This window comes from Heterodontus francisci, chromosome 9, assembly GCF_036365525.1.
Source record: "Heterodontus francisci isolate sHetFra1 chromosome 9, sHetFra1.hap1, whole genome shotgun sequence".
Classification (NCBI taxonomy): Eukaryota; Metazoa; Chordata; class Chondrichthyes; order Heterodontiformes; family Heterodontidae; genus Heterodontus; species Heterodontus francisci.
Window position 1 is genome coordinate 50,892,606 of NC_090379.1, and position 21,605 is coordinate 50,914,210.

Here is a 21,605-nt window from a genome sequence, read left to right on the forward strand (position 1 = left end):
AATGCAAGCTGTTATTGTTGGAGAATACAATTTGGTCATGAAAAATACAATCTCGGCTTTTGAGATATTTATGACTTAGTTCTGGAATAAGCTGACAACAAAGAGGAAGTACTGATAGAATGGGGGGCTGGAGGAGATCACAGAGATGGGAAGAAGTGAGATCATGGAAGAATTTGTTAACAAAGATGAGGATCTTAAAATTGAGGTGTTGCTTAACTAGGAGCCGATGTAGGTCAGCGAGCACAGGTGATGGGTGAATGGGTCTTGGTATAGCCTATTGACATAACAAGCAACTGTGCCAGACAATCATAGTTTACCCTTGTGGTTCCCATATGGCAAATGTGTCATTTCCCCCATACTTTGTAGACACAGGGGAAATATAAAGGGAGTGTAGCCAGCTATATCCTGACTGTTACAGTTAGAAAAATAGTTTTTATTACGCAGCAGCAGAAATAAAAGTGTGCATTTGTTCCCACAAGGGGAAAAAACAACAGCACAGATGTAAACAAGCGTATGAATGGATTTAATTTTGCACAGTTTTCAGCATAGGACACTGTAATCAAGGTTAAAGAATTGACATTAATAACAAACATCCTTTTTATGAGCAACATATGGCACAGTAAAGTCTGTCACTTTATACTACTAAGCTTTCAATTGCTGTTGTTCATTATATTAGCAGCAGAGAAGCTACTGATTTAAGGTAGTGCATTCAGTGGTGCAAGATAGCAGCTGCTCCTAAGAAACAATCATTATCATTTTCTAAACATTGCAGATGAGGTTTTCAAGTATGAGGCATTGTATTCTGTTAATAGAAAGAATATTTAGGTATAACTGAAAGTTTGACTCCAAACGTCTTTGACATGTCGAGCATGAAATTTATCAGCATCTGTTATGACAGTTGACACAATTTATCAATTTGTTCATTTGCTTTCAGTACAATTTTTTTTGCAGTGGTAATACTGTGCTGAACTATATGGCATATGGGTGGCACAATGGCGCAGTGGTTGGCACCGCAGCCTCACAGCTCTAGGGACCCGGGTTCGATTCTGGGTACTGCCTGTGCGGAGTTTGCAAGTCCTCCCTGTGACCGCGTGGGTTTCCTCCGGGTGTTCCGGTTTCCTCCCACAGCCAAAAGACTGCAGGTGATAGGTAAATTGGCCGTTGTAAATTGCCCCTAGTGTAGGTAGGTGGAAGGGAATATGGGATTACTGTAAGGTTAGTATAAATGGGTGGTTGTTGGTTGGCACAGACTCGGTGGGCCGAAGGGCCTGTTTCAGTGCTGTATCTCTAAATAAATAAATAAATAAACTGACTGGAAGTTCCTTTCTCTATAGTTAATACGTTACTGAGTTTATTTTTGGCACATGAAATTCAGTGAATGCTATTTAGCTTGGTACAGTAAAACAGGATAAATTGTTCTGATCGACAACTTTAAGGTTTTGATGTACAAGTATTAATAACATTTTGACTTGGCAATGCAGCAGTTGTTACCGTTTGTGCTGTAACATTTTAGAAAATCATTACATTTACAGGCTAATGTTTATTAGGCACTGAAAGAACAATAGAATATATCGAAGGACACAGTTATTATCTACCAATAAGGTGGAGAATAAGGCTAGAGAGTGATTATCATGTTTTACAATAACTTTTCAGTGCCTTCTCCTTGACAAAGAACATGCAGCATTGCTTTATTTTATGACAGCTGGAATCATCTATTTCTACAATATGTACTGTAATTGGATTTAAATCATTACATTCTTCTCAACTTGCTCTGATGCCCTCCTGGATGATCTTGCTAGAAGCAACTCCTTTTCATGGACCAGGCTATCGAGGAGCTCCTTCTGCCTATAGTTGTCATACACTTTCAGGAACGCAAGAATGGTAATTGCCATCCAAGCAACCCATCCGGCCCATAGGCCAAACTGCAGATGAAATTCCCAGATGTTAGACAAGGTTTGCTAATTATTAACTTCAGGGCATGCCATCCTTTTCACTTTTGAATACAATCTGCAAAATGTCTTTAGCACACTGTAACCTAAGTTCTATAAATCAGTAAAGATTTAGTTAACGCGGTGGCAAGGGAGAATTTGATTGATACTATCCTAATTTTGAGTAAATCTGTTTTACTTGCACAATAGAAAGATTTCTGAGAATTATCAAAAGCTGTTTATTCATATAAAATCACATCTTTTGATATAGACATACCTGCTGGAGACATACATCTCTGCCACCATGTAAGTAATCTGACTGCTGTCCCTATGTAGCGATGTCTGGTTTGTGAGCCAGAAATTTCTGACAGTGTTCTCTTTTAAGAAATTTTATTTTTAGAGGGAGAGATTGTTCAGAAATATCAGTAATACTGTGGGTAGTGGTATAAAATGGGGTCATGGCTGAAATTTGAGCACAGGGACTGATCCGATCTCACCTATTTTACACAATCGCAAAGTCAAAATTACTCCCATGCTGTATAAATTCAACTTTAATAATTTGGGCTGATGGGAAATTCTTCAGAGCTGGTCCTGCTCCTGTGATATTACTTCACCGGAAGTGCAGAGGGAACTCAGTTTATGTGCATAAACGGGGTTTCTGCTGCACTTTTAGGAGATTAACTCCGACAGAGTTGGAGCAGCTCCGAAGAATCTCCCGACCAGAGGTTCCTTTATATTGTACTTATAGGTCCACAGTACCTGGTTGCAAAACATTCTGCAATTGTGCAAAATTTCAAAACACTCATTAAAACTATAAGTGTTTCCGTAAATGGTTCAGTTCACAAGGCATCATGGTATCAGAGTTCCTGGGAGAAATTGCCAGAACAGTCCACAACTTACATAATGTATGTTTTAATCTCATCTCCTTCATTATTTATTTCCCATCATTGGTAATGTTAAAGAGGGGGATTCCATTTTATGTACATAAAGCATTGTTTGAACTTTATATGAGCGTTTGAAATTTATGAAGACATAAAGAAACATATGACCTTGACTCAGATCAGCTGTAATGTCTTTTCTTGTGAAAGAAAAGTTGAACCTAAGCATCTGTTTGATTTTACTGCATTACCCACTTTGGACATAAAATCTAAATGATGGTACTTTAGGAGTAATAGCTCATATTGTTATCAGCCACCTGGCTATTCATTTAAATAGTGGCTTATTTTATATTAGCCATCAGTTAGGAACCAGTCAGTGGATGGTACACTACTTTCTAGCCCAAGTCCTTCTGTCCATCCAGCTGTCTAACAAGTCACCGATTTTATACAACTGTCTGCTTTTAAATTCCAAATTGATTTAGTATGCAGTGGCAGAGCAGAAAAGTGACATTAAAATGAACAGGTTTTTTTTGTCTTAATTAAAAAGTGAATGACCATCTGTAAGAATTATAATAAACTGTAATTTATTATATTTAAGTATGCAATAGTTGTCATGGTCATGAATTCTTCACTGAAAAGCAACTCAATTAATGACTTAAGAATTTACTCACAGCCATCATCATATTTTCTGATGGCATTTTGCACAAATAAAGTTCAATTTACAATTATCACAATGGGTACAAAACACATACACGTTACATGCTCATTTAATACAATGAAAATATACTTGATACTTTTGATAAAGAAATGCTACTCCACCTGATAAAGTGTTAATTAAGGTTTTTAGAATAGCAACTTGCATTAATACAGCACCTTTAATGTAGAAATACATTCCAATGCACTTCACAGAAGCGTATTGAACCAAAGGAACAGATATTAGGATGGGTGATCAAAAGCCTAGTCAAAGAGCTGGTTTTTAAAGAGGATCTTAACGGAGAGGGAAGTGAAGAAGCAGAGGTTTGAGGACAGAATTCCAGGTCATGGGGCCTAGATGGCTGAAGGCAGAACACCAATAGTGGAGTGAAGAGATTGGAGGGTGCATAAAAGATCAGAGTTAGAGGTATACAGAGTTCCCAGAGGGTTGCAGAGCTGGAACAGGTTACAGAGATAGGGGTGAGGCCATAAATGGATTTGAAAACCAAATGTTAGTTAGTGGACACAGGTGATGCGTGCATGGAACTTTGTGTGGGTTAGGATATGGACAGAAGAGGATGAGTTGGAGTTTATGAAGGATATGAAAGAAGCATGGCCGACAACTAAAGCTTTGGAATCTGGTAGTGACAAAGCATAGATAAAGATATCCGCACCAGACGGGCAAAGGCAGGCAATGTTATGAAGGTGGATATAGGCCGTCTTTGTGATGGAGAAGATATGGGGTTGGAAGCTCTGTTTGAGAGTCAAATAGGATGCTAAAGTTGAGAATGGTCTAGCTCAACGTGAGACAATGGCTGGGGAGAGAGATGGATGATTGAATGCCTGAAGGCACTGGATGCAGCAACGGCTATGGGCCGTGAAAACATCCCAGCTGTAGTACTGAAGACTTGTACTCCAGATCTAGCCACACCCCTGGCAAGTATGGCATCAAGGGGCCCTAGCAAAATTGAAGTCAATGGAAATCAGGGGAAAAACACTCCACTGCTGAAGTCATACCTAGCATAAAAAGAAGATGGTTGTGGTTGTTGGAGCCAATCATCTCAGCCCCAGGATATCGCTGCAGGAGTTCCTCAGGTAGTGTCCTAGACTCAACCATCTTCAGCTGCTTTATCAATGACCTTCCCTCCATCATAAAGTCAGAAGTGGTATGGTTGCTGATGATTGCACAGTACCACTCACAACTCCTCAGATATTGAAGCAGTCCGTGCCCACATGCAGCAAGACTTGGACAACATTCAGGCTTGGGCTGATAAGTGGCAAGTAACATTCAGGTCAACAACTGTCAGGCAATGACTGTTTCCAACAAGAGAGAATTTAACCATCTCCCCTTGACATTCAACGGCATGATCATCGCTGAATTTCCCACCATCAACATATTAAGGGCTAGCATTAAACAGAAACGTAACTCAACTAGCCATATAAATACTTTGGCTGCAAAAACAGGTCAGAGGCTGGAATTCTGCAGTGAGCAACTCACCTCCTGACTCCCCAAAGCCTCTCCACTGTGTCATGCTCACGTGACATGCAGTGATTGAAATACAGAACCCAAACTTTAAGAGTTATAAAAATGTACTTTTCCTTTAAAAAATGGACAATGTGCTGGAAAAAAGACCTGGCCCTGTATATTCAAACTGTCTTACAATCTGGTGAGAACAGAAGGATATATTCCAAACTAATCGGTGTCAATTACACCCATCCTGAACCCATCAAGAGACATTTTTTTTATTGAATGGGTTCTTCAGAGACTAAGAAGGCGTGAAATAGCCACATCCTGGGCCATTGTAGGTCACCACAAGGAGATGGATCTGCTTCTCCCAATAGAGGCAACATTTTGACCTTAAAAAGTAGTTCTCTGGAGAGAGCGAGAGAGGAAAAAAACAGGATAAACATCACAAAACCCTGTGCAGCTGAGAGCTGGAAGAAATCTAGCAAAACCCAAAGAAGGTGCCCTGCTGTGAATTCTACATTTCAATTTGTACAGCAGTGAACTGAAAGTCATCCCCTGTCTCTAGATTGACGCCTCAACTACCAGAAGAATCTACAAACAACCCAGGCCTGCAACTTTAAAAGAGAAATTGACCTCTGAGAAGATTCAACAGGTTTACCGAGAACCCCGAAAAACCTACCTCATTTCAAACCACTTGCTTCTTTTCCTCTCTATTTATCTCTTCTTGTGTATGAGTGTGTGTGTTTAAGTGAATGGTGTGTGGGTGTAGTTGCGACCATTTTGGGAATGAATATTGCTGAATGAATAGTTAATCTTCTGTTTTAAACCTACAAGAAAACCTTTTGCTGTCTGTTTATTTGACAAATAAAACAAAAGGGGTTAAAACCCTAGTAACAGAAACACTTTTTACTGTCAGTTGGGAGCTGAACAGTGAGAATCATCCACATCCCTTACCACATGCCCATAACAACTGTCTACAATGAACAAGTCAGGAATGTAATGGAATACTTCCACTCGCCTGGATGACCGCAGCTCCAAAAGCACTCAAGAAGCTCAACAGCATCCAGGACAAAGCAGTCCACTTGATATCAGCACCCCATCCACAACCTTAAACATTCACTCCCTCCACCATCAGCACTTCATGACTGCAGTATGCACGAGCTACAAGATGTACTGCAGCACCTTCCAAACCCGTGCCCTCTACCACCTCGAAGGGCAAAGGCGGCAGATGCATGGGAACACCATCCCCTGCAAGTTCCCCTCTACACACTATTCTGACATGGAACTATATTGCCGTTCCTTCACTGATACTGGGTCAAAATCCTGGAACTCCCTTCCTAACAGCTGATCAACAAAGAAGAGACAATGGATGATGTGGTCAACCATGTCAAAGGCTGCAGTGAAGCTGTGAAGGACAAGGATGGATAGTGCACCACAGACACATGCGCCGTCATAGAGGAAGTCACAAAACAAATTTCTTCCCAGGTTTGGTTCTCGCTAGTTATAACTGTAGACTCAATATTTCTTCTAAACATTAGACATTTTTGTAGTACGAACGTATTCAGTTTGTATTTTTTACTACCAAAAATGCCTAGATTCATCAAATTTTAAGTGGTGCCTGCAATGCCAAGTCTTTGGTCTTTTTGTGCATATTATGAGCTCATAAATTATATGTTGATGATACAGAACAGGTGTAATAGTGTCTTCTGTGTCATTTTATGACCTTGTCAAACTTTGTCTGATAACGCTCATGTGGAATGCTTTCATACATTTTGCTGTGTTAAAAGTACTATATAAAAAGAAGTTGCTGTTGTTTACACTGTGATGAAAGTGCTTCTATTCTTTAATATTTTTTGAGGAGTCATGGTTGAAGATTGTAGAAATGGATTCCTTTGGAGGACTGAAGTGATTCCATAGATGCTGGACTTTGTTTTTTTTTTATAAAGGTCACTGGAAGGACTTTGGGACTTGAGCTTTCTGTTTAAAAACAACACTTACTGGAAGTCACATGTCTTCAGCTAAGTAAACAGCAGGTGTCTTTTGACTATGGGAGTTGTTTACAGAGAAGTGACATATCAAGTTTTATGCTGGTCAAGAGTTGGTTTCGTTTTCAATTGTTTTGAATGAGTTGGGGGTCAACCTGCTAAGACAGAGGTCATCAGTTCATCTTTTCTCCACCTTTCTAAGAAACCCTGCCAATCCAGTGTGTGATAGCTGAACGCCTGATGTCACATTTCTCCTGGAAAGCCTGCCAGATTAATCCTCGCCGCCTGAAATGTTCTGCCCCCGAAAGATCCCGGTGACAGCCATCTACGAGTATTTGGGTCGCCAGAAAAAAGGGACAACGGATATCATTCCATATCTTCTCCTTTTCCTTCAAGGATTGACAAGTATTTGGCCAAAGTATTCTTTTTTTGTTATACGATCTCTGCAGAGTGTGTGTGTGTTGAGCTAAGGTAGAAGGGAATTTTTACATTTCAGTCTGTATGTTAATGTTTTGCACCTTTACTGAATACGTCTTGTTTTACAATAAATTGATAATTTTGTTGTTTATTAAAGAAACCTGGTTGGTGGATGTTATTCTGAAATAAAAATAGTGTATATAATTGACCATATTGCTAACTGGGTAAATATATGTTGTGACCTGTGGAGAAGTGGAACCAGAGAAAGACAGTACACTCCTCCCACCTCACTGAGAACATATAATTGGGTACTCTGTGCAGGATAACCTAAAGCCAATGACGTGCAATTGTAAGTGGGGTAATAATCATTGCAATGGGGAAAAGGAAAACACCAGGTTTCTTGTGCATTAGAATGACGTTTACAATACCAGAATGGCTTTGTCAGTTGCTACGACCTTTCTGAGCAGGGAAGACGTATCCCTGAGTGATTTGAAAAACTTAACCAAGGCTAGGCTAAAAGAATTGGCAGAAAAGTTGTAGTTAGAGTTAAAACCAGGGGCTAAGAAAGCAGACATAACTGAGGTAATAGCACAGCATTTAAAATTGGAAGAAGGAAAAAGCAATTCAGATGATAATTCAGTTGATGAAGCAGCTTGAACAGGAAAGATAATTGGAAACACAAAGAAATGTGAACTTGAACAGAAAAAAAGAAATGAAAAATCTTGAACTACAATTTCAAAAGGAAAGAGAAGAGAGGCAGGAGATAGAAAGAGAGAAAAAGGGAGCAAGAAAGGGTATTCGAATTAGAAAAGTTAGAACTAAAAAAAAAGGGTGGCCTTGACCTTGAAGAAAATTCTGATGAGGAAAGAACTGGCTCCAGCTCAGGGACCAGCGTAGAGCTGTTTAAATTTGTGCAAGCCCTCTTGAAGTTTGAGGAAAGGGACGTAGAGGCATCTTTCATTTTTGTTGAAAAGATAGCTAAACAGATGCAGTGGCCGAAGGAAAGCTGGACACTGCTTATGCAAAGCAGGTTGATGGGCAGAGCTCATGAAGTTTATGTCATCGAGGAGGCTTCTGTAGATTATGAGATGGCAAAAAGGGCTATTCTCACTGCTTATGAGTTAGTCCTTGAAGCTTACAGGCAGAAAGTTTGGAACCTCCAGAAACAGCCTGGGCAGACCTATACAGAATTTGAGAGGGTAAAGCAAATTAATTTGGATCACTGGATGCGGGCACTAAAGGTAGGGGCCACGTATGAGACATTTAGGGAATAATTCTTCTGCAAGAATTTAATTTTACACTCCCTCCATTAGTAATAACCCATGTAGAGAACCAGAAGATTTCAACAGCCAGACACGCAGCTGAGATCACTGATGATTACGAGCTTGTTTACAAGCCCAAACCTTTTGTCTGTCAGCCTCAAAAACTCGAGAAGGATAGAAGGTGGGAGGGTGAAAGGAAGGTAAGTAGCCGGGGACAAGAAGGGACAGCTGGGCATGCTCCGGGATCTCCTCCTCAGGCCAGAATGGAAGATGCTGAGGTTGGAAGTGAGGTCCGAAAGCCTAAGTGTTTTGTCTAAGTGTTTCCATTGCCTCAAGGTGGGACATCTTCGTGCAGAATGCTGGAAGTTGCGGGGTAAACCCATGGGATTTATTGGGATACACAAGGTCAATGCAGATTAAGGGGCCCTGACTGGGAGTACGACAGTGCAAGTTGTAGCTTTGACTGCAGTTGTAAACCCAAGTACAAAAAACGCTTTGACTACTGGGGGCGTGAACAAGATACCTGAGAGTTATAGGGAATTCTTGTCAAGAGGAAAAGTAACTCCTTATCCCTCAAGTGAAACCTATAGTTATACTTAGGAATACAGGAGCCACCCAAACTCTTTTGCTGAGGAAAGGCATAATTTTTCCACCAGAGAGCGTACTGAATGTCCAGGTTTTACTGAATGGTATTGGCAGAGAGTATATACCTGTACCTTTGTATCGGGTGCACCTGGAGTGTGTCATAATGTCTGGAACAATAACTGCATGAGTTGTCCATAGTTTGCCAGTAGATGGGGTTGACCTACTCCTGGGGAATGATATGGCCAGAGCGAAGGTAATAGCTTCTCCAGTAGTCACAGAAAGACCAAGTGAAGTTAAAGAGACAGAGCAATTGCAGGAATAGGTGCCAGCACTTTTTCCTTCATGTGTAGTGACCCAAGCAATGGCTAAACAAATTCCATTGTCAGAGGTCAAATTGGCACCACAGACAGATAGCCAAATATCTGAAACTTTCTTTGGGGATCTGGATAACCCTAAGGAAACGTTCAGTAAGTCTTCTCTGATGAAGGCTCAGCATGCCAATCCAGAGTTAAGTAAAGTGGCACAATCGCTCTAACTGAAGCTGAAGCAAAGGGAGTTCCAGAAGGCTACTATATTAAGTATGGGATTCTGATGAGCAAGTGGAGACCTTCTCACAGACCTGCGGACAAAGAATGGACGGTAGCTCACTAGCTAGTGGTATCGCCCAAGTATCACCGGGAAATATTAAGGACAGTCCATGAAATTCCTATGGTTGGACATGTGGGGATCCGGAAGACCCAATCATGTGTAGGTCGACATTTTTATTGGCCAGGTCTTTCCAAGGACGTGGGGCAGTTTTGTAAAACATGCCATATGTGCCAGATTGTGGAACAACTGCAGCCTGCCATAAAACCGGCACCTCTAATTCCCATACCAGTTTCTGGGGAGGCATTTAGTAGGGTGTTGGTAGACTGTGTGGGACCTTTACTAAAAACAAAATCAGGACATCAATATATACTCACTTTTAGGGATATGGCTACTCAGTTCCCAGAGGCCATTCCCTTGAGAACAATTTCTGCTAAGGTAGTGGTAGAAAAGTTAACTCAGTTCTTCACTAGATATGGATTACCGATTGAGATTCAGTCAGATCAAGGTTCCAATTTTACATCTAAAAGTTTTCAGAAAGTTATGAGCAATTTTTTTTTATTCGTTCATGGGATGTGAGCATCACTGGCTAGGCCAGCATTTATTGCCCATCTCTAATTGCCCTTGAGAAGGTGGTGGTGAGCTGCCTTCTTGAACCGCTGAAGGCCATGTGGGGTAGGTACACCCACAGTGCTGTTAGGAAGGGAGTTCCAGGATTTTGACCCCGTCACAGTGAAGGAATGGCGATATAGTTCCAAGTTAGGATGGTGTGTGGCTTGGAGGGGAACTTGCAGGTGGTGGTGTTCCATGCATCTGCTGCCCTTGCCCTGGGTTTGGAAGGTGCTGTCTAAGGAGCCTTGGTGTGTTGCTGCAGTGCATCTTGTAGATGGTACACACTGCTGCCACTGCGTGTTGGTGGTGGAGGGACTGAATGTTTGTGGTGGGATAGGGGAGACTGGCATAGGGAACCATGGGATACTTAGTAGTTGGGATAAGTAGTTTAGGTCCCTGTAACTTGAGAAAGCTTGCCTGCTAGACACACAAATTATATGAATACCTAATCAGAAGGAAACAAGCTCAGGAGGGTGACACCCGAATCCTATGAATAGCCTAAGAATACTATGAATAGGGTAATCAAGAGATTGACGAAGTGAATAATATAACCAAGGCAGGATAAGATCAGGGAAGGCAATAGATGGGAACTGATGTAATTAAGAAACAGTTTATCAAGTAAACCTCCTGTAAAACTGTATAAAATGACTACTGGAACAATGTACTAGCAGAACACCTACAATCATTCATGACATTAGGACTTCTCCTTGCATACTCGTAAATAAAGATCACTCGTTTGCACAAGACATCCGACTCTCGAAGCGTTTTTGGGTACCGGGGCAAGACCTCAACCTTATATTTGGCATAATCAGCAGGATACACCACATGGGTACTGTGACAGTGAGGAGACCAATCAAGGGGTGAGTACCTTTTATTGTAGTTAGGAAAGGTCTACCTCACAGTCGTGGGACTGGTACTTTAAGTGGGTATCAAAGAACCAACGCCTGGAGACTCGAGTGCCGAGCGGTTAAAGCGCGCACCAGGATAGTAGGTCGCGAGTTGAGAGAACCGGGCAGAGAACCTCACTGAGAAAGCCGCAAAGCAGAGCGACATAGCAGGTGATACCGTGCAGGGGATTCAGAGGTATCCCAAAGGCCGTTACCATGCAGGAGACCGCGCTGAGAGAGACCGCAAGGCAGACCTTCACAAGAGGTCGAGCTGCGCGGGGTATTTAAAGGGTATCCCGTAGGTCAATACCGCTTGGGCAGACCACACCCTGACAGAATGACCGAAAGCGCAGAAGGTCTAGATTGGGGACTGGAGGGGTCCCTTACCAAGTTTATAGCAGATGAGAAGTTGACCAGTAAAATGAAAAAAGATGGGTGGAAATCGAATGACCTCCCCAGAAGTACAAAGAGCATGGTGACAGGGCCAAAAGAAAGGTCTGAAGGATAAGGCAATTAGGATCAGAATCAATTCTTATATGGGACTCTCCCGGCGAGTTCACAAACATTCCCAAAAGCAGAAACAAATTAACTGCCAGTCCAGAGATAGAAACAAGATTCAGGAAACGATTGGTAGAAATTACATTGTAAGTACCACAGTAGTATAAAATGCTGTTGAACAGACAAACAAAGAAAAACGTGTGTGTGTGTGTGTGTGTGTATGTATCAGTCTATGTTGGTGTTTGGTCTCTTTGTGTGTTTAGAAATTGTTGAATGGTAAATGTGAATATGTGTGAAGCGTCTCTAAGTGAAGTTGTATTAAACTGGTATAAGTTAAAAGAAGAAGCTACGATAAAGAGCGTTTAAGTTATTAGAAAGCATTGCTTTCTAACTTGCTTTCTTTGGTGGTAGTGAAATTTATAGGCTGGGTCCGGGTTGTACATATTTCAAACGACCTTGTCGGTGAGGCAGAACAGTAGATGCAGGGGTCTACATGTAAAGACAGACAAATGAAAGCAGTCTGGCTGTTGGTGTATCAGGCTAAGTGTAAGCAGCAGGAGGAAAAGCGTAGACGTTGGAGTTAGAATTGAGTAAATTGAGGAAAGAGAAGAAAGATAGGTGTGCCATAGCTAACAGGACAAAGAGTCAATTACAGAAAGGGATAAACGAGAGGAGGAACGACCCAGACATATAGAAGAGACAACTCGGTGGGCCCAGAAAGGAGTTCCTGAAGGCATATTGTGCAGATATATCGAGGGAAAGGGAAAAGAGGGAGGCAGATGAGAGATTGTTGAAGCAGAGCCGTGGTGAAGCTGAGCAGGAGCAAGATTTACTCAGCCCGACCAGAGGAAGGGAGAATGGCTCAAGGCACCTGGGACGAAATGAAGACTTGGGTAGCTAGGGCTATGGGCCTCAGAAAAGGGGACGCATATCAGCTAGTTCAGAATACTCGTCAAAGAATGACTGTGAAAGGCTGCTGCATAACCTCTTGGAGTTTGTCTGCTTTGTGTCTAATTATAGTTGCTGCAAGACATTTGAAGAAGGGAGAATCAGGATCATTGACGTAGTTGATTTATTTCTGTTTCCCTTCCTTTAAACGCACATGCTACTCTTTTCTGTCTGTGGGTGTGTGTGGATTTATTTATTTGGGCGCATGATGTCTGTGTGCTTGAATTTGTGATTTTCAGTGCAATTTTTAAAATGAGACATATTGGCACAAAATATTGGCAACTGGGGATGAAACTCCAGTTTGTTTTCCAAATATAAAGATAAGTCCGGAGCCTTGTAGCAGTCCAGCAGAAACCCAGTTTTAACCTTTCAAACTTTTGCAGCAAGTTAAAGAAGACACAGTTCCAATGTGGTTAAGTAGGGAACATCAGAACGTGGAAGTTATTCTAAAGGACAGGGAAACATTGCCAGCAGTAGGGAATTAAGTGACTGTTACAGTCCTACTTGCAAAACCAGGTTTAGCATCTCGCTGTCAAGGACCTTACGAAATCCCAATGACCAGCAACACCTGTACGTGTGGATGTGGAAGGGAAAGGCCTGTGGAAACACTGGACACAGATCAAGGACTAACCGGTGACGACCGGCATCCACTATGTTCTCTCTTTACAGGACCATGAAAACTGCAGTACTGCTGATATGTCTGGAAACCAGGAGCGTGGAACGAACCACTAAAATAAAAGCAAAATACTGCAGATGCTGGAAATCTGAAATAAAAACAAGAAATGCTGGAACCACTCAACAGGTCTGGCAGCATCTGTGGAAGGAACCAAGTTGGTTGACTGGGGGACCCAACAAGGCCTGTTCCATAAGAAGTTGAGCGATACCAATTGCAATCAGGCGCTTGGAGCATTAAATGTCACAGTTAACAAACTAACTAGTATGCCTAAGGAGTAGCTCAGGGCAGTTGGGAATGGGGAACAGCAGTGCCTGCAATTGCAAAGCATGGCAATGAAGGTTTCCCTTATACTTAAAACAGTCATGCAAAAATCTAGCACCAGTATCATCCACTGTAGTTCTAACTTTATAACCCCTATTCTATCTGTATGCAGTTACTTGTTGGAATAAGTTCTATTCAAGTTATTTGTTATCAAATTGTCTAACCAATGTGAATGTTGACTGCAGACTCCCATTTTGGTAATCTGTTCATTATTTGTATCCTGAATGAGAGAGGTTGTTAGACTCCATTGAGTGTACATGAGCACATTGGCTAGCTTTATGCCTAAACTGCACAGCCAGATTCACTGATTCAATTCTAACTCTTAATTTTAAAAAATTGAATTGCTAGAATAATTGTGTAGAACCAGTCGGTATTTATTAATGAATTCCGGCTGTTAGCTAGAATGAGCTATTCATATTGAGCAATGTTTAAATGGAATTTTAAGTTAGATTTGAATTTAACCAACATGCTAGAAAAACACTAACGAACCAGGGGCATCCAAACCCTTCTCGGGGTAGAGAATACAGGGATCATGGGCGATAGCAATTGGCCAAAGTACTACCTCGCACCCAAATACGCGACCCCGAGAGATTCCCTCCTTACGGGATCTCGCTGGCGGGGTGTAGGGATTAATGTTGTCTGTCCATATCCCAGAGTTAGGGATGAGAGCCGCGCATGGTTTTAATACCACCCTAAACTGTACCCTTGAAATTTCCACTGCCCATCATGAACCGACGCAGTGGCACACCGTGGAGAAGGGGAATACTGCGTGACCACCAGTGAACCTCAATACCAGTACGGTAACATCTACGGCCCAGTGATCAACTCGAGTTTCTGCTTCCACCCCGGGCCGCAACGACAATCGGTCATTCAGCGATAACTCGCATCCATCCTCCCCTTAGGGAGTGGATGAGCAGAACCCATGATCTAATGGAGGACTTGTTGAGACACCTGCTTCCCGAGGGGAACTGAATCCCTAAACTGCTGGAATACCTACTGAAGGTGAGGGAAGTGGCTCAGACAGCAATGAAGCAGTATCATCAAATCCAACAGGAGGTCAAACAAGAGGGAGAGGATGTGGAAGCCGAACTGGAGGACGCATCGTGGTGGGAGACGGTTTGGGACTGGGGTATTAGGGTGGATTAGAATTGATTCCCATGTACTGGTAGCGGTGCAGTTGCTAATTGCTATCAGACTTATAGTTGAATGTTGTACCCTGGCACGTAAATTGAGATGTTAGACATAATTCAAAAAATGTAACCATGCAAATCTGACCAGCAGTCTGGCCAACAGTGATGGAGAAAGGAGCACTTAGCATAGTTGGCCATCTTACTAGCAGCCTAGGGCCCAAAGGGGGGACTGAAGTGGTGAACCCCGGGAGTACTGCAGGCCTGACTAAAATTGCTGCAATTTATGTAGAATAATACAAAGTATCAATCCCAGACAAAGCCTGGTCACTAGGGCACAGGTGAGGTCATAAGAGAATGCTAGGGAAGGATTTGAAGCTCATCGAAATCGGCAGGATCCCCAGATTATTCGACAGGCAGAGGATCCTATTGTAATGGCTACCTTGGGCCAGGTGCTGGCCAAAGGCCAAAATGGAGGTCTGTAGGGAAGACTGGCATAGGGAACCATGGAATAGTTGGCGTAACTTAGGTCCCTATAACTTGAGAAAGTTTTCCTGTTGGCACATGAATTATATAAATACCTAATCAGAAGGCAATGAGCTCAGGAGGGAGATACCCGAATCCTATGAATAGGGTAATCAAGAGGTTGACGAGGTGAATAATATAACCAAGGCAGGATGAGATCAGGGAAGGCAACAGATGGGAGATGATGTAATTAAGAAACAGTTTATCAAGTAAACCTCCTGTAAAACTGTATAAAATGACTACTGGAACAATGTAGTAGCAGAACCCCTACAATCATTCGTGACAGTAGGACGTCTCCTTGCATGCTCGTAAAAAAAGAATGCTTGTTGGTACAAGACATCCGACTCTCCAGGTGTTTTTGGGTACTGAGGAAAGCCCCCACCCTTACAATGGGGTGGCACTCAAGCGGGCTGCTTTGTCCTGGAATGGTGTCGGGCTTCTTGAGTGTTGTTGACGCTGCACCCATCCAGGCAAGTGGAAAGTATTCCATCACACTCCTGACTTGTGCCTTGTAAATGGTGGACAGGCTTTGGGGAAATCAAGAGGTGAGGTACCGCAGGATTCCTGCTCCTGTAGCCACGGTATTTATATGGCTACTCCAGTTCAGTTTCTGGTCAATGGTAACCCCCAGGATGTTGATAGTGGGGGATTCAGCGATCATAATGCCATTGAATGTCATTGTGATATGGTTAGATTCTCTCTTGTTGAAGATAGTCATTGCTTGGCACTTGTGCGGCACGAATGTTACTTGTCACTTATCAGCCCAAACCTGGATATTGTCCTGGCAGGTCTTGCTGCATTTCTACACAGACTGCTTCAGTATCTGAGGAGTCGCGAATGGTGCTGAACATTGTGCAATCATCAGCGAACATCCCCAGTTCTAACCTTATAATTAAAGGAAGGTCATTGAAGAAGCCGCTGAAGATGGTTGGGCCTAGGACACTACCCCGAGGAACTCCTGGAGCTCAGATGATTGACCTCCAACAACCACAACATCTTCCTTTGTGCTAGGTATGACTCCAACCAGCGAAGAGTTTTCCCTCCGATTCCCATTGACTCCAGTTTTGCTAGGGCTCCATGATGCCATACTTGGTCAAATGCTGCCTTGATATCAAGGTCAATCACTTTCACCACACCTCTGAAGTTCATCTCTTTTGTCCATGTTTGAACTAAGGCTGTAATGAGGTCATGAGCTCAGTTGCCCCGGTGGAACCCAAACTGAGTGTCACTGAGCAGGTTATTGCTGAGCAAGTACTGCTTGATGGCACTATCAACGACATCTTCCATCACTTTACTGATAATCAAGAGTAGAATAATGAGGCAGTAATTGGCCAGGTTGGATTTGTCCTGCTTTCTGTGTACAGGACATACCTGGGCAATTTTCCACATTGCCACCCCAGATTGCTGGAAAAAGATGCCAGTGTCGTAGCTGTACTGGAACAACTTGGCTAGGGGCGTGGCAAGTTCTTGAGCACAGGTCTTCAGTATTATTGCTGGAATGTTGTCAGGGCCCTGGGTATAACACAGTTAAAGTCTTCAGCTTATCACTCACAAACACAAAGGGCTTTTGAACGGTACCATCAGACCCTCAAAACAATGATCAGGGCATGCTGTCATGGATATCCCCATGATTGGTTTAAAGGGCTCGAATTTCTTTTGTTTGCCACCAGGGATTCACCAAATGAGTCTACCGATTTTAGTCCTTTTGAATTAGTTTATGGACATGAAGTAAGAGTTCCTCTAAAACTATTCAAAGAAATGTTTTTAGAACATTGGATGAATCTTCCATGTTAGATTATGTATCCATGTTCTGGGAGTGGCTCACAAAAGATTGCAAAGTGGCTCAGCAATACATGAGTTCTTCGCAAACAACCATGAAGAAATGGGCAGACAAGCATGCCAAGACCTGAACCTTTCAACCAGGGGTTGATGTGTTAGTATCACTGCCTTTACAGGGTGAACTGCTGAAAGTACAGTTCAGTGGACCATATAGTCAAAAGGATTGGTAATGTAAAATATTTGATTGACACCCCAGATTGCCAGAAAAAGAATCGGGTGTATCACATCAATATGTTGAAACATTATCACCGCCGGGAGGAGGATAAGCAAGCACAGGTATGCAAAGTAGTAGGGACAGTGAAGGATGAAAGGGATGGTGAGGTTGAGGCAGAAGGAGGCCTAGACAATTCTCAAATTGAACCTCCTACTATCTGGTTAGCTAATACTGAATTGGTAGGGTGATTAGACACTATGCTTTCATATTTAGATGCAGAACAACGAGAAGACCTAACAAGGCTGCTCACAGCTTTTAAAGGAGTCTTTAGGGATAAGGATAAACCAGGATGTGCAACCTTAGCCATACATGATGTGGATGTAGGAGAATCCTCTCCTATAAAACAGCATCCTTATCGCTTAAGTCCAGAGAAACAGGCCCAGATGAAAGCAGAAATCCAACACATGTTGGAAAACCGCCTAACTGAATCCAGTCACAGCAGCTGGAATTCCCCAGTGGTGTTAGCACCTAGGCCTGACGGTTCAACTAGATTTTGCATAGACTACAGAAAGGTTAATGCAGTAACAAAGGCAGACTCCTACCCAATTCCGCTCTTGGAAGATTATATTGATAGAGTTGGCAGTGCCACGTTTCTTACTTAAAGGGATACTGGCAGGTTCCTTTAACACCCCGAGCTAAAGAAATACACACCGGACACTGCTGAGTGATGCCATTCGGGATAAAATATGCCCCAGCCACTTTTCAGAGGCTAATGAACCAAGTGGTAGCCAGTGATCCTAATTGTGTGGTTTACCTTGATGATGTGCTGGTATACAGTGACACTTGGAAGGACCACTTGGAACACTTAGAAACTCTATTTAGAAAATTACAGGCAGCTGATTTGTTGATAAACCTTGCCAAAAATGAACTTGCAAAACCGCAGGTAACCTACCTAGGGAATATAGTAGGGCAAGGACAAGTGTTGCCAAGAATGCAAAAGTACAAGCATTGATGGAGTTCCCTGCCCCTAAGACGAAACAAGAAATCATCAGGTTTTTGGGGATGTGTGGATCCTACTGCAAGTTTGTGCCACATTTCAGCACTATAGCTACTCCACCAATGGAACTACGAGAAAAAAAGAAATCCAAGGTAGTGTGGTCAGGAGAGTGCCATGCATCTTTTGAGAGGTTGAAAGCCATTTTGATCAATGAACCAGTGTTGGCTGTCCTAAATTTCACTAAGCCCTTTAAGGTAGCCATTGATGCTAGTGACCTGGGAGTTGGTGGAATCTAGTTACAAGACGATGAATCAGACACAGAAAGCCCAGTGGGATACTTTTCCAAAAAACTAAATCCACACCAAAAGGGTTTTCCAACTCAACAGTGGAAAAAGAAACCCTGGGCTTTCTACTAGCTCTTAAGCATTTTGAAGTATATGTCTGCCACGACTACAGAGAGATACTGGTATATACAAATCATAATCCCCTAGCCTTTGTGGAAAAATTCAAAAACCAGAATGCCAGATTATTTTGATGGAGTTTACAATTGCAGCCCTATCACTTCAAGGTTATCCACATGGTGGGGAAAAATAATGTAACTGCTGATGCTTTGTCTAGAATTTAACTTTGCTTTGAGTTATTTGAGTACAAAGATGGTGCAAAGCATAACTACTATTCACAGGTAAAGCGTGGATGTGAATAAGGGTGTAAATGTGTTTCAAAATTGTTTTCATCTTCTGATTTTTTTTACACTCTTTGTAATGAAACACATTTAAAAATGGCATTTCATTCCTTCAAGGATGGTGGTGTTATGAAAGTGCTCTATTTTTAAAAATGTTTTTTGAGGGCTTGTGGTTGAAGACTGTAGAAATGGATTCCTTTGGAGGACTGTTTTTTAAAGGTCACAGGAAGGACTTTGGGGCTTGAGCTTTCTATTTAAGAATAACACTTACTGGAAGTCACATGTCTTTAGCTAAATAAACAGCAGGTGCCTTCTGACTATGGAAACTGTTTACAGAGAAGTGACATATCAAGATTTATGGCAGTCAAGAGTTGGTTTTGTTTTGAGTCAATTGAGGGTCAGCCTGCTAAGAGAGAAGGCATCAATTCATCTTTTCTCCACCTCTGAGAAACCCTGCGAATCCAGTGTGTGATGCCCCATTTCTCCTGGAAAGCCTGCCAGATTAATCCTTGCCGCCGCCTGAAAAGAACTGCTCCAGAAAGAACCCAGTGTCAGCTGTCTAGGCGTATTTGGGATGCCAGAATAAAGGGTCAACTGATATCGTTATATATCTTCTCCTTTTCCTTCAAGGATTAACAAGTATTTGGCCAAAGTATACTTTTTTGTCTTTTTTTGTAAAAAGATCTCTGCAGAGAAAACGTATTTTTTCTTTAATCGATGTGTGTTTGAGTGTGTGTGCATGCATGCGTGTGTGTTGAGCTAAGTTAGAAGGGAATTTTATATATGCGTGTTAATGCTTTGCAACTTTACTGAATATGTCTTGTTCTATAATAAATTGATAATTTTGCTGTTTATTAAAGAAACCTGGTTGGTGAATTTTATTCTGAAATAAAATAGACTATATAATTGGCCATATCGGTAACTGGATAAACATTTAAATATATGTTGTGACCTGTGGAGAAGTGGAACTAGAGAAAGACAGTGCGCTCCTCCAACCTCAGTCGTAAAAACACTAATACCACGGCTAATTATTACCCACAAAAATGAGCATCTGGTGTTACTACCCTTGAACAGGAAACAGAAGAAACACTGCAGCACCAGTAAGAAGATTCATTTGGCAGCTTTTAGACTATTGCATATTGAATGATATCACTGAGATTTACATCTGGCTTTCTACCAACTACTGCATAGTATACCTTCAGGGGGATGTTGTTGTTTGTTATATCAAAACTGACTATCCACAAATAACAATTAATGGAGGATTAGATGAAAATTTGATGTGATAGCCAAATTTACAGCAATTTTCTGTGTTGCTATGCTAATAGTCTACCAGTGGTTAATTGCTTGCTGGTTATGAAATATTACCTGAAACAATACATCGAAAAATAGTTAACTGTTTGCATCTTGAGTCATCCTGGAGACATATCTGGTTGCTGGGATGGAATAAGAATAATATTGCAGGTACGAGGAATGTAAACTGACAAAAGGCAATGCATATAATACCATGAATTTGATTAATCAGTCAGCCAAATTCATTTTCTAGTCTCCTTTCAGATTATGTGTCCTTAGAGACACCAATCTGGTCAACTAAGAGCAATGTTCTTTTGAGAGTAGTAGTGGTGATGTTAGACATGACTGCTGCAACACAGAGAGGTTTTCATTAACAATGTTATCACATCTTACATCAGACAGGTTCCAGCTACTTATGTATGTGTTTCAAAAATTAACATGATACCAACATAAGTCGCCTTCAGATCAACTTTTCATCCCTCACTAGTAATCTATCCATAGATAGTTCTTCATAGATCAAATTGTGAAAAAGGTTGCATCTAGCCTAACACAACAACAGCTTACATTGATATAGTGCCTTTAATATAATAAAACCTCCCAAGGAGCATTATCAAACAAAATTTAGCACTGAGCCATATAAGGAGATAATTTGGCAGGCAACCAAAAGTTTGGTCAAAGATGTAGTTTTTAAGGAGTGTTTTAAAGGAGGACAGAGAGATAGAGAGTCTTAGAAGTTTAGGGATGGAATTCCAGAGCTTAGGCCCTAGGCAACTGATGGCATGGCCACCAATGGCAGAGTGATAAAAACTGAGGATGTGCAATTGGCTAGAATTGGAGGAGGGCAGAGATCACAAAGGGGTGTGGGGCTGAGCAGTTAACAGAGATAGGGAGGGGTGAGGCCATGGAGGGATTTGAAAACAACAATGAGAATTTTAAAATCAAGACATTGCCAGACCGGGAGCCAATGTTGGTCAGGTAACTAGCTGTGATCGCTTCAAAAGATTTACAAAGCAGCTGGTGATCATGTTGCTTTATTAGCTAGACATGAACTGGCGATCTCCCTCAATAAAACACAGAATCAAGTACAAGAATCAAAGGCTGAAGTATCCCTCAAGGAGAGAAAGGTGATTTTGGCAATAGTTTAATATCTGCCATCTGCTGATCAATCTGTTTTCATGTACCTGCCATATACCATCTCTATAATTTGATTGTCAACCTATAACTCTACTGTCTCCTGACTTGCAACTG

The 21,605-nt window shown here is 41.8% G+C and overlaps 1 protein-coding gene across 1 annotated transcript in view; it reads right to left on the reverse strand.

The window, feature by feature from the left end:
- Positions 1-513: 513 nt before the first annotated feature.
- Positions 514-21,605, reverse strand: part of LOC137373473 (transmembrane protein 179) — a 29,273-nt gene continuing 8,181 nt past the window's right edge. The window contains exon 4 of the mRNA XM_068038306.1: positions 514-1,922. Within this exon, the coding sequence (XP_067894407.1) occupies positions 1,743-1,922 (180 nt within the window). The 3' untranslated portion in view covers positions 514-1,742. The remainder of the gene's footprint in view (positions 1,923-21,605) is intronic.